Here is a 13,260-nt window from a genome sequence, read left to right as displayed (position 1 = left end):
CTGACAGACGGTGTCATAGTTGAAAGGAATTGTGTGTTTGTGTGTCCACTGTGCCTTTTTGATCTCATCGATGAAGGTGTCTATGAGATGTTTGACTTGCGGAGCCTTGGCTGAGAACAGGATCAGCTTCTCATTGGTCAGGTTGAACTCCAGCATGTTCTCAGATGGGATGGTCACAAACAGGATGTCGGCATAACTGGGAAAATGCAGTGCAAACAGGAAGTTAGGACCACACAAACAGACAGCATTAGCCAATATAGTGACTATTAGCTTTTTTGCACTTAAATTGATGTCTTCTCAAATTTGTCTCTCAAATATTGGTATTAGCCTCAAAAGTCCAGTACTGATCAGGCTGCATGTTCAATGTGATTTAATTGTCTTTTTAGGGTCCAAATGCTCCCCAAGATCCTGAAAGCAAACAAATACTGAGAGACTATTGAGGATATTTCTCACACTAAATGTTCCAGATCATCAAACTAATATTTATATTTATTGAATATCAGACAGAGACAACCCACAAAACACAAAATGCAGTTTTAAATGATGATTTATTGAAAATCTGTATCAGCCCTGTGAAAAAGTAAACGCCCCCCTGAACCTAATAACTGGTTGGTCCCTTGGCAGCAACAACTGCAGTTAAATGTTTGCTATAGCTTTTGATCAGTCTATTACATCACCATGGAAGAATTCTGGTCCACTCTTCTCTGGAGAATAGTTTGAATTCAGTCACATTAGATGGTTTTCCAGCAGGAACTTCCCTTTTAAGGTCTTGATACAGCATCACAATTAGATTTAAGTCCAGACTTTGACTCAGCCACTCCAGAACCGTCATTTACTTCTTGAGTGAAGTTAGGCTAGTTAACATGTAATGAGCTACTGCCTGGCTACAGACGTGTAGTTACACTAATATAAACAGCACTAGGAGTATCTAGGAAGTGTTAGGGTTGAATTGTTTTCAGTATGGGCGGCTTGGTGGTTAGCTCCATCGCCTCACAGCTAGAAGGTCCCTGGTGTCTCGGCCTTTCGGGGATCTTTCTGTGTGCAGTTTGCATGTTCTCCCTGCTTTCATCGGGTGCTCTGGCTTCCTCAAAACCTGCTGAGGTCAACTAGTGATTCTAAACTGTCTGTAGGTGTGAATGTTAGTATGCTTGGTTGTCTGTCTCTGTGTAGCCTTCTGATAGACTGGTGATCTGCCCAGGTGAACCCTGCATTCCTCCTAAGTCACATAGACTCCAGCCACTAAGCCTATATAAACCTGATAGATAATGGATAGATGATTTCAATATAAATGGAAAGATGGGGTTCAGTCAGTGAGGTGCAGCAAAAAGTGTTTAAGATGACGACACAAGGTTAGTAGCTAACTGAGGCTGATGTGGTGTAATTCTAAGTTGATCAAGCTGTGATTCATATTTTCTGAAGCCTCAAATTACTGTGCTGCGGTGTACAATGTGGATATTTAAAAGTTCAGTTTAGAGGTACATTATAAATGAAGGGTACTAACAAACCGTGTGCAGTCATGAAACGTCAGTTGAATAGTTTTTCTGGATTCAGATTTTTCCACTCAAACAACACAGCACTGAAGCACGTTGAAAAGACGAAAGTCTCAGGGAAAGCAGAAGATGTGCAGTAATATCAGAAGGTCGAAGCAACTAACTCTATTTACATATTTATATCTTTTCAGCATTTTTTATTTTATTTGTATATAGTGTGCCTTTTTCTATTTTTTATCTATTGCTGGGAGTCACCAATCGTAATTTTGCTGTGTGGAAACACAATGACAACAAAGATTCTTGATTCTTGAAATCAAAATTCTTCTGAACTATTAAAAGAAAGTCAAGATTACTGACACAATTTGTTGTATTTGTAATTGAGAACAAAAAACCAAACACTTCCTGCTTTATCAGACAACATAAAAAAATGCTACAAAGAGTTTGCAAACCAAGTCAAGAAAGAGCACATACGTATAGGGTCGAAGAACCCTGAAGTAATCTGGAGCTGCAGCGTTGCTTCTTACGGTCTTCAGCAGTTTAATGCCGCTGTGGGACACTGACAGCACTTGCACACCTGTTCCTACACTACCCTGCACACACAGAAACACATATAAAGGAGAACGGCCTTAAAAAGTGGAAATAACTCCATGGATTCACCGCCACCCTCACCGAGGCAGGGAAGAGTCGGGAGAAGTATATTTCCCAGGTCTCTCTGGCTGCCGTGACGATGGTTTTCTTCACATGCTCCTCCACTGGATCCATATTCTGTTCAACACCGTGTTTAGCTGTTGAACACACAAACAGACACGTGAATGTCAAAGAGACGTGCTTGGATTAAAGCGTACAGTCTAAAAAAAAAGCATCTCCAAGAAGAACAGGCAGACTACCGAAAAGAGCTTTCATTTTCCGTCTTTCATCCTGTGTGATGCGAACACATGATTCCGACAGTGTGTCTTTCACTATCTGGAGAACAGAAAAAAAGAGAGGAAAGAGGAATTGTTAGAAATAATTTAAATGGTTCTTTCTTTGATCTTCCTGTTATGAGCAAAGCATACAGAGCACAAATTGGTGAGAAGCTAAAAAAAAGAATGAATGAAGAAGAAGAGTTACCTGTTTGAAAATGAGATCCAGCACCAGAGGATTGTTGAAGCTGTCTTTGGGATAGAACACCTGTGAAGAAAAAACAACACAGAAGAAAACCAACATTTTGACAGCAGATGATGACAATGATGATGATGCTTTTCTGCAGATTTTTTGTTGATTTGACAGTGACTGCAGAGATCCAGGTAAGGAACTGTTGTGGTTATGTGGTACGTGCTAAAGCAGATTTCTTCTATTGTTGCACATTTCTCACACTTAAATGTTCCAGATCATCAACTAATATTCATATTTATTGAATATTAGACAAAGATAACCCACAAAACACAAAATGCAATTTTTAAATGGTGATTTTTTGAAAACTTGTATCACCCCCGTGAAAAAGTAATTGCCCACCTGAACCTAATAAGTGGTTGGTTCCTTGGCAGCAACAACTGCAGTTAAATGTTTGTTCCAGTTTGTGATCAGTCTTTTACATCACAATGAAGGAATTCTGGTCAACTCTTCTCTGGAGAATAGTTTTGATTCAGTCACATTAGATGGTTTTGCAGGTCTTGTCACAGAATCTCAGTTGGATTCAAGTCCAGATTTTGACTTGGCCACTCCAGAACTTTTAGGTTTTTTTTGTGCCACTCAGATGTGGACTTGCTTATGTGCTTTGGGTCATGGTATTGCTGCATAAACCATTTATGTGGAGCTTTAGGTCATGAACTAATGGTGGATATTCTCTAGGAGCATTTTCCAATAGAGAGCAGAATTCATGGCTCTATCAGTGATGACAAGTCATCCAGGTCCTCAAACCATCATACTACCACCTCCATGTTTCACTGCTGGTATCATGTCCTTCTTGTGGAATGCAGTATTAGCTTTACACCTGATGTAACTGACCAACGTCTTCCACAAAGTTCCACCTTTGACTGATCAGTCCATAGGATGTTATCCCAAAAGTCTTGGGGTTCATTCAGATATTTTTTTTTGTAAATACCAGACAAACCTTTATGTTCTTTTTGGTCAGTAGTAGTTTGATCGTTGTAACACAAGTCTATCTATCTATCTATCTATCTATCTATCTATCTATCTATCTATCTATCTATCTATCTATCTATCTATCTATCTATCTATCTATCTATCTATCTATCTATCTATCTATCTATCTATCTATCTGTTATGATCCTGCTCTAGCTCCTGCCCTTCTTTCTCTTTCTTTCTCTTTTCTTTCTTCTCCCTTCTTCCTCCTGTCTTTGTCATCTGTCTCTTTTGTATTTCTCTCTGTCTGTCTTCTCTCTCCTTGTTGTCTCTCTCTCCTTGTCTTGTCCCTCTGGCTCCCTCTGTTTGTCTGTTGGTCTCTGCATCTGTCTGTCTGTCTCTCTTGTCTCACTCACCTGCCTGCACTTTACTGATTGCTGTAATGCACATCAGCTGCAGTAATTAGTTCATTCTGTTCACCTGTTGATTGTGTTGCCCTCCTGGATTGTGTTTCTCCCCACCAAGCCTGCCACCTCTGGACTGCTTCTGCCCCATGGACTCTGCTGCTCTCCCCCTTCCCTCATTTCCACTTCTTGGACTCCGTTTGCTCCAACCTATTCATGGATTTTCCCCAGACTGTTTTCCCCCTCGGTTTTCAGTTTCCCCATCTCGTGAATACCCCTACCCAGCTTAGTTTTGTTAATTCAATTCAGTTGTATAAACTTCTGTTTTTGTATTCATAGAGTTAGTAGCGTTTTAGTAGTTGGTTTAGTTCTGTTCCCCCAGTTCAGTTCCCCATTAATGTATTGGTTCAGTTGTTGTTTAAATAAATCTCTTTCTGTTATTCACTTGTCAGCCAGTTCTGTGTCTGCGCTTGGGTTCTCCTGCTTCCTCCCCCGTAACTCACGCTATCGATCTATCAATCTATGTCTGGGTGCATTTGTGACCTCCTGGATTAGATGTTGATGCTTGTTGAGACATGTTGGTCCACTCCTGGGAAGGTTCACCACTGTTCCACGTTTCTCTATTTGTGAATAATGTCTCTCACTGTGGTTCTCTGGAGTCCCAGAGCCTCAGCAATGACTTTGTAATTCTCCAGAGTGATAAATGTCAGTGAATTTGTTTCTCATCTGTTCTTGAATCTCTTTAGAACGTGGCATCATGTGCTGCTTTTTGAGACCCTTTAGCTACTTCACAATGCCAGACAGGTTCTATTTAGTGACGTTTACATTCAACAATACTGACAATAATCATATGAGTGTGGATGGTGAAACTGAGCCCAACTGCTGAATGAATTTGGTAGCTAAGGGGGCGATTACTTTTTCACAGAGCAAGATGGGCTGGCCTTATTTTTCTGTTTAATAAATAAAATCATTTAAAAACTGTATTTTGTGTTTTGTTGGGTTATCTTTGTCTTATATTAGAATGGTTTAGGTTAGGTTTGCACATGTGAGTCTGTGCACACCTCCTTCCTGAGATACAGCCTCCAGGGAACGTTGGTGTAGGTGTAGTGCTCCTCATTGGTGCTCTGATGGAGCTGCGTCTGGATGGTCTCCATCTCCACTGGAAGTTCTCGAGAAACTGCACCAAACGAGTCACATTAAGTTTCAGTCAATGGTCTTGTTTAGAGACAAGATTACGAAAGTCCTGAAAAGACTTAGAAGATCTAAAGAGGTGTCAGTGGTAGGCACAGCCAAGCTATGCTGCTAACATGCTCAAAATGCCAGTAAGCAAGAATTTTGCAACACATCCTTTAGCTTTAGCTTCCCTCATCCTTGTTCATAGCCCTCTCCACCTGCCTCCTGAACAGGGATGTGGGAGGCTTCATGCTCTCCCACACTTGGGACACCATACTCCAGAGGAAATAGGACAGCGGGGGATGCAGCATGCCTGGTGGGATGGTCAGGTCCATTGGGCTCACCACAACATGCCATTACGGCGTGGGTGTGGTTGGCCTGGCGTATCTGGCCTCTACTGGGCATGCTGCAAATGCTGGCTGTCAATATCTGCTGGCTGACACGTCATGCTGTCAGTGAGATGCTTCTGAGGAAGGCGAGAGTGTTCGCTGAAACTGTCAAGAAAGTTAAATAACATCTATCTATCCATTCACCTAATGTCTCAACAAAAGAATCAGAAACTAAAGTAATGTTTTTGAGCTAGATATGGATGAAATTTTCAGGGAAGGTCAGAAATGACACAAGTATCGAGTGATTAGATTTTTGCGTTGATGCGGCTTATAATCTGGATCCGCGGACTTGCTAAGGATTTCCCATTGTGAGAGCTACCAAGACGGTGTTGCTGCTACCATGACATGAACACTGTGTCAGTTACCTGCTGACGATCACATGATTGCGATCCGACTACAAATTGACTGTGATTTATCAGTTGGAAATCATACAAAGAACAATTGATTAAACTGTCTGGTGTTTGAGCCCCATCAATACCTGCTGCCCGCTACATATTTAGGTAACGCAATGTAGCAAACCCCAGCCACAAAATGGTGAAGCTCCTGATGTTTCACGAAGCCTTTATTTGCCGTCAGCCTTATTTTGAACACAAATTCACCTTTCTGTCCTCCAGTCATTTCTTCACTGTCAGAGCTTGTCTCCATTCCAGCTAGGAGCTTCTAAGTTTAGACACATCCTTTGCTAGACAGCAACAGCGTGGAACCGTTTTCTTTCATCTTGACGTGAATTTTCAGACTTTTCAGCAGCATCTTTGTCATGTCAAGAAACTGCTTCTTAGATAAACACTTCCTGTGCCGCTGGAATCATTACAAAATAAAAGCCCGTAACATTAAAAATACGCCTTCAAAATAAAAGCATGGAGGGAACGGTTATTTGAATACTAGCAAAACAAAGGCTTGTTGAAAGTGATGAACTGATCAACAGACCTTTATAAGAGTAATTTACATGCAATTTGGTATCCATACATAACACGCAACACATGCCTGTGCTCAGCGCAAGGTCATTTTTTATTTAAGATTTCATCCGTTGGAAATGATACGTCAACTGAGCAGCCTTGGAGGAGGACTGCGCTCTGAGTGCTTTTCTAGTTGAAATAATGCCACAGGAAATGAGTGCCATATTCAAAGCTAAAGGCAGTCCAACAAAATATTAGAGTGTGCAACTTTTTTGGGGGGCCGGACAGTGTATCTATAATATGTGAAACCAAACTTTTTTTTTTAACTGGTATCACTAACCTGGTATTAACCTGGTAATAACCTGGTATTACTTACGGGGAAAAAATGATTATTTTTTTTATTATTCATGACATCATAACTTTGTAATTCTGCAAAAAACACATTTTTGAACCTCCATAGAGGTGCAGGACTTTATACTGCCATGAAAAATGAACCAACAGTGAATGAAAATGTGACAGGAGCAGAAAAAGGCCCAACAGCTGCTTGGGGTTCACGGGTTAATTTACATTCTAATTATTTGCCTAAACTTTCACTCCTAAACAGGAAATCTTAGTATTTGTGGCTAAATAATGTCTTTTCTCTGTTGCATATCTCTTTTTGTTGTTTATTTTTCTTCTTTTGGACTTTGATTTGATATTACTGAAAACAAGTGTGGCTCCTCACTGATCATCTCGAGTCTAAGCAGAGGTTGAATGAATGTTATTGATCTTATCTGTTATTGATGTTATGATCTTCTTTACAGAAGTTTAAATGCTTTAACTTCTGAATCATCATCTCTGTTTAAGAGCCCTCTCCATCTCGTCTAGAACGTGTCCTTTTTTCTTTCACCAGCTAAATTATCTTAATTAGTTGTCAGCATCAACATTGAAATGAGGAAAGTTAATGTGAGATAGAAGCCAACACAGTGACATTTAGTACATCAATGCTTCGCAGATGAGATCAAGACGAAAGCAGGTAAAACAGGGCTGACCAGGCAGCACAGGAACGCTGCAAAACTCCTGAAGGATGATTTAATTTGCATTTGATCTAAATTGCAAAAACTCTTCAAGAACATGAAGCATGTCCTGAAGTTTATGTTTGGTTTTGATTTTTTAAAATAGCCATCTAATAAACAGACTGGCTTCGAGGTTTAGAGAACAGGTAAAAACATAAAACTAACATATGCTGTTTTTCTTTCGCTCAGTGGATTGTTTTTCCAAATTTCAGAGCTGTGGAGTTAAAAGAAAAACAAAAAGAATAAACCATAAATTAAAACATTGAAACCTTCAAAACAAGGCTCTGTGGGCTTTTTGTGAGGAAGTAAACACATTCAACATAACGCCTCACGCTATCTGTTCTAGAGAGAAAGAGTGGATCTAAACAAACCAGGAAACTACACGAGATTTCTTTAACTCTGCAAAGTGATTTAGCTTCATCTCGAAAACTCTGTGTGGCTGTGAATACCTGGAGGAGGAGGAGGAGGGGGACGATTAGACGCCCTCATCTTTGTGGTCTTGGCCGGTTTAAAATCTGCCTCTTTCATTGCAGAAGCAGAGGGTGAAGGGGTAACAGGACGTTTGGGCTGGAGAGACAACAACATCTAAGTGGCTGACGTCCACATTGCATAACATGCTGCTAACAATAATCTGTGACTGTGTGATCTAGCATTCTGTGTGTTTACCTGAGGAGCAGGAGGGTTGTCCATCTGGGGTTTGAGGATCTGTAGAGCTTCATCACGAGGTGTTTGCTTCTTCTTAAACTTCCCCTCTGGTCTACTAAACACACTCATACAGTGTCAACATCAGCAGAGTTTTTCTACAACAGACATAATGTACTGCATGATCCATGTTTGTGCTTTTTTGTTTTATGTGTAAATAAAATCATTCTGTCAGTATCTGTTGGCAGTTTGTTTTAGCCTGGGCTTTACAGCTTGCACATTTAATTCTGTAGCTGCAGATTGCATCAGCTGCTGTGCTGCAGAGACAATAAAAAGTTTACTGTAATGCTTCTGGAGAAACTACAATTTCTGATCTAACTCTTCAACCTAGATCAGTTTGTCTTTGTGCTTCTATGTCCTGACCTTTTTCCAGGTGGCAGCGGCTCAGGTGGTGGCGGTGGGGAGTTGTACCTTTTGATGATTTCTGTAAAATAATATAAGAGTATTACACATTATATTTTTCTTATGTTTCAAGTACAATCTAGGAATTGAATAACCCCAGCAGGAGACACACAGCCAGACAGAATAATTCATTCATGTTCAGTAAATGATAACATCCACTATTATTAAGCTGTCAAGTGCAGCTACCTTGGATATCTTGGCTGGGGACAATGTGATCTGAGGCCCGAGCTGAGTATTTCACCATCTCACCAGCAGGGGGTGGAGGAGACATCGCCACTGGAGCTAAAAGACCCACAAAGCATTGCAGCCAGTAAGTTCTTCTCTGCTGTGTGATGATGTCTTAAATAAGGCTTTCAGTTGGAGGGACTTCCTGTTTCTATTTTGCTCAGTTGCTCATGTTTTCTCTGCCTCTCTCTTACCAAATTTCTTGGCTGGTTTGTCCTTGTTTATGGGGATGCCCGGAGCCTTGATCCGAGTGACGCTGTCCTTACCTGATTGACCCTGAAACAGCCACACAAAGAGCAGAGAGTTTGAACTGGAGATTCAGCAGACGTTACACTGTTCTACTGGATTTTTGCTGCAGAGGTCAGTGTGGGAGCAAAGAAAAATAACACTGATGGTGCTTCCGTTACAGATGACAAACATGTGCAAGTGATCATTTGCAATTCAGCGTAGCAGAGAGCTGGAATCAAACCCACGTCACTCTGCAGTAAGAACTCAGCTTTAGGACACAAGTGAGCTTATGAAGCTTCAGTAAACTATTAAATCAGATTAATTGTTATTGCTCTGGAAGAAAGCGGTGGCTACAATCAGCAAACATTTATTACTGAAGACTGCTGAGTAATTAACAGAAAGAAAACTAAGATGAGACCAAAAAGTTACAGGTCTCATGACATTACCCCTTGGGCCTGTTTTACTCTAGTCTGAGGATTTTTGTTCCCCTTCCTAATACACTACAGTGATTAGGTGTAGAAATTAGTCTGTTTCCAATTCTTGATCTTTTGTTCAACCAGCTACTGCTCATCACTTGAGCTGCATTGTTACAAACTATTTATTCTTTCCACAAAAAGAAAACTGCATCTCATTTTGTGTACATATTTCGTATATTGCTTGGAGCTTACAACAAAAACAACATCTTTCATAGACTCAGCAATGCAGAACCATGCAATGTGCCATTGTGAGCTGTAAACTCACATGTCTCCAAGTTACTGACCTGTGTAGCGGGGTTAGCTGCAGGCTGCGCTGGTTCAGCTCTGCTAGTTTTGGTGGAGTTTGGCTGAGGATTGGTTCGGGAGGCCTGAGGCTGAGTCTGGAGACCAGCAGGAGGTTGAGACTGCAATGGACTTTGTTGACCGAAGGAGGGATAGGGGCTGGGCGGGATGTCTGCTGCAGCGTATGGAGAAGGAGTGAAGTTAGCATAGGGGCTCGGTGGAATGTTCGCATATGGACTTGGAGGTATGATGGCGTATGGGCTAGCGGGGGCTAATGGGCTTGGAGGGTGATGGAGCAGAGGACTCATGGGAGGGCTTGTGATCGGGGATGTCGGGGGACTCGTCGCTGGACTGCCGACCATGGCCATGGCCTGCATGGTCATCTGCTGAGCCTGAGAAACAAGAAAGTGACGCATTACACCCAAAACAATAGCAGTGGAGCAGACAAACAGATCCAGACTGAGAAATCACCATGATGATGGCTTGCTGGTTCACAATCGCCTGCTGCTGCTGGGCCAAAACAGCCTGCTGGGCATCTGGAGGAGAAACACAGTAAACAGGAAACAGAGATGGACAATTGTGCTTGATGCTTTTTTTCCTCTCTCTCTCACGTTTGTCATCGTGCTCAATACGAACCAGGTGTTGCAGGTGCCACCGTGGCAACGAGAGGCGACATCACACCTCCCACAGGAAGGACTCTCACAGCTGCAGACACAAATGAACATCGACATCAAATTCCTGTGAGGTTTTAAGCGTGATTGTTTTATTGCTCACTAATTATCTGTGAATAGAGTGAAGTGTGAAAGTTCAGCATGTGTGTCTGCATTGGTGACAGACCTCCAGGTGGAAGTGGAGGCCCGGTGGACTGGCCTTGCTGTTGCCAGGCCCCACCCACTCCTCCAGCGCCCTTCATCCGGCTCGACAGTCCTGCAGCTGATTCAGCGTCCTGTGAGAAGAAACAGGCAGACTGAAATTTGATTACAACATGAAGGCATAAGCGAAATAAAAGAAAACAGATCAAGTAAAACTCTACCGAAAAATCTACTTAGTTCATCACATTTTCTTTGATCAGGTGATTCCAGATTTAAATCAAAGCTTTTATGGCAATTTAAGACAATTTTATTTAACCAAAGACTTGGCCTCTTCTTACTTTACCTGATGGTTCTTCTTAAATAACCATCAGGGCCCCTCGGCTTTGGAACGACCTGCCTGAGGACATAAGGCTAAAATCACTTCTTAAAACCTACTTTTATAGACTTGCTTTTATGTGAAGTTTAGCTTTAATTGGTTTTGATGTTTTATTCAGTATTTATGTATTATTTACCTGTTTATTTCATTTGTTCTCTTTTGCTTTATTTTAATTTTAGCTGCTGAGTTCTTTGGTGTGACATCATCTTTAATTCCTTAATTCTCAAATTTTTGGATTTGAAATTTCTAAGTTTTAATCTTAAATCTTATTCTTCACTTTCTAAACTGTGTAGTTCCTTTGATTTATATGCATCCTAATCTAGCAAATTTTCATTTAACTTATCATTTTATTTGATTGCTCTGCCTTGCCTCCTTAGGTCTTGATTGTCTCTGCTTGTTTAGAATGTCAAAGCACCTTGTGAACACTGTTCTTAAGGATGCTATATAAATAAAGTTATTATTATTACATTCTTAGGTTTTTCTTAAATGTGCACGCTTGTCTGCTAGTACAGTTTGCTTTTTAAAGATGAGGTATTACATCATCACCACTTTCACAAAATTCCAACTAGGAGTTGTGACAGGCAGCAAATATTTGGTCCTAAAAGGAGTTCTATATATTTGATTTGTGTATTCTTGCTCTGTAGCATCTTACAAGGAGATGTGACTTTCAGGGCATCCAATCAGAGGAATGTGTAGCCGTTCCATCAGAAATCAGCTGCTGACCCATAAATCCTCAGGAGAGTGTGTTTGTAGGCCATGTCTCATTAAATAGTAAGCCCTTCATTTGCCAGAGTGTCAGTCGCCTGTAAGCAGATCCCCACGTTGCCTAGGTGGGAAATCACCGTGGCGATCTGGTGGTGTGACAGTTATGGTAACTGGGTAACGTAATAGGTTGCTGGGTGGGAGAGGTCTGTAGAACACATCTGATACATGCTAATTCCTGTCAGCCACATCCGATAGCACGGCTTACATTCAGCATGTCGCCATCACAACTGAGGACTGATAGATCCAACATGGCCGCCGTTCACCGCACCAATGCCCCAACTAAACACACCAGGATTTAACTCAATCATCAGATAATCAACACAGTGTTTTTTTTCTCAGAGGTGAAGTGTAATATCTGTGGCGGAGGCAACACTGTAGTCCAAATGGACGTGAGAATTAGCAGATGTTGAAGGAAAGCTGACAGTAAACACTACGTCTGCTGCCAGATTCATATTTATACAACCTGTGCTTAAATGTGCAGCTAGCGAGTGAGGATAGGTCTGTACTACTAAAACTGCTGCATACCCTATCACACTGTGCATTGTGTACAAAAATGTGACATCATAGCTACAGACTCTGACAAATATTATTCTATTTGAGGCTTTCCCTTCAGCACTGAAGGAGACTTCTCTTTTCATTAATCTCAGAGCTTTACTTACAGAAAAGATTGATTTCCATTTGAGGCATTAGACTGGATATAAGGCTGTATAACTGGCTGCATATGGTGTATGTTAGTGGCAAAATCATGCAATTTGTCTACGTATAATTCAGATTGCTACTTAGTGTTCATGCTCCACATTAACTCTTAAAAGATACAGGGCCCTACAGAGTTTTACAGTCACTGACAGTAAGTGTTTTGATGGAAGAGTGTCGCCTCATGTGGCCAAGTGAGTCACAGTGAGTGAATTATATAACTTACTCCAGTTCCGTCAGACAGTACGGGGTCAAACAGGCTGTCAAGATAGCGATCCATCCCTCTCTGAGGCTCCAAGTCTGAGGAAAGGAGAGGCGAGGATATGAAGCGAGGGCTTCTACGTCTGCTCTGATCAGAGTCAGCGTTAATAACTTACCTTGACCAACTCCATCAGACCCAGGTATGGCAGAAGATATGACATCATCACTCATATCAAACCCACCACCCAGCAGGCTTCTGTCAAACAAAAAACAGACTCTTCAGTAGTGCCAAAAACCAAGCAGGGGTGAAAGACATACTCCAAGGATTTAACATAAACCTGCTAATAACTGATTTTTGGCTACTTCGAAGCAGTAGAAACAAGATATGAACATGATATTAACATGTACTAAACGTGAAAACATCCAACACATTACCACTGAGTTGGTGTCATGTTTGTGACAATCAATGCTAGACCAATATTTGCTGTCTTTTAGCTGTGATTTTGATCCCTTTAGCTGCTAAATGCTCCTTTGTGCTCTACAGCTAGTTGTTAAATGTGTGAGTGATGTTAAGCAGGTAGCGTACAGTGGATTTTTACAGTTTTTTGATTGATTCTTTTTTTGTTG

At 41.2% G+C, this 13,260-nt stretch overlaps 1 protein-coding gene across 1 annotated transcript in view; it reads right to left on the bottom strand.

Annotated features, from left to right (window-relative positions):
- myo15ab (myosin XVAb) overlaps positions 1-13,260 on the bottom strand; it is a 110,912-nt gene that overhangs the window by 34,061 nt on the left and 63,591 nt on the right. The window contains exons 42-58 of the mRNA XM_055009995.1: positions 12,810-12,889; positions 12,659-12,732; positions 10,624-10,732; positions 10,423-10,491; positions 10,258-10,322; positions 9,789-10,178; positions 8,995-9,076; positions 8,762-8,857; positions 8,537-8,597; positions 8,138-8,231; positions 7,921-8,038; positions 5,020-5,135; positions 2,601-2,660; positions 2,378-2,453; positions 2,160-2,275; positions 1,962-2,080; positions 55-196 (exon numbers count right to left, since the gene is read on the bottom strand). Coding sequence (XP_054865970.1) covers positions 55-196; positions 1,962-2,080; positions 2,160-2,275; positions 2,378-2,453; positions 2,601-2,660; positions 5,020-5,135; positions 7,921-8,038; positions 8,138-8,231; positions 8,537-8,597; positions 8,762-8,857; positions 8,995-9,076; positions 9,789-10,178; positions 10,258-10,322; positions 10,423-10,491; positions 10,624-10,732; positions 12,659-12,732; positions 12,810-12,889 — 1,867 coding nt within the window. The remainder of the gene's footprint in view (positions 1-54; positions 197-1,961; positions 2,081-2,159; positions 2,276-2,377; positions 2,454-2,600; positions 2,661-5,019; positions 5,136-7,920; positions 8,039-8,137; positions 8,232-8,536; positions 8,598-8,761; positions 8,858-8,994; positions 9,077-9,788; positions 10,179-10,257; positions 10,323-10,422; positions 10,492-10,623; positions 10,733-12,658; positions 12,733-12,809; positions 12,890-13,260) is intronic.

This window comes from Amphiprion ocellaris, chromosome 4 (genome assembly GCF_022539595.1).
Source record: "Amphiprion ocellaris isolate individual 3 ecotype Okinawa chromosome 4, ASM2253959v1, whole genome shotgun sequence".
NCBI lineage: Eukaryota > Metazoa > Chordata > Actinopteri > Pomacentridae > Amphiprion > Amphiprion ocellaris.
Note: the sequence above shows the minus strand (reverse complement) of the source record. Positions and strands in the feature narration are given on the sequence as shown.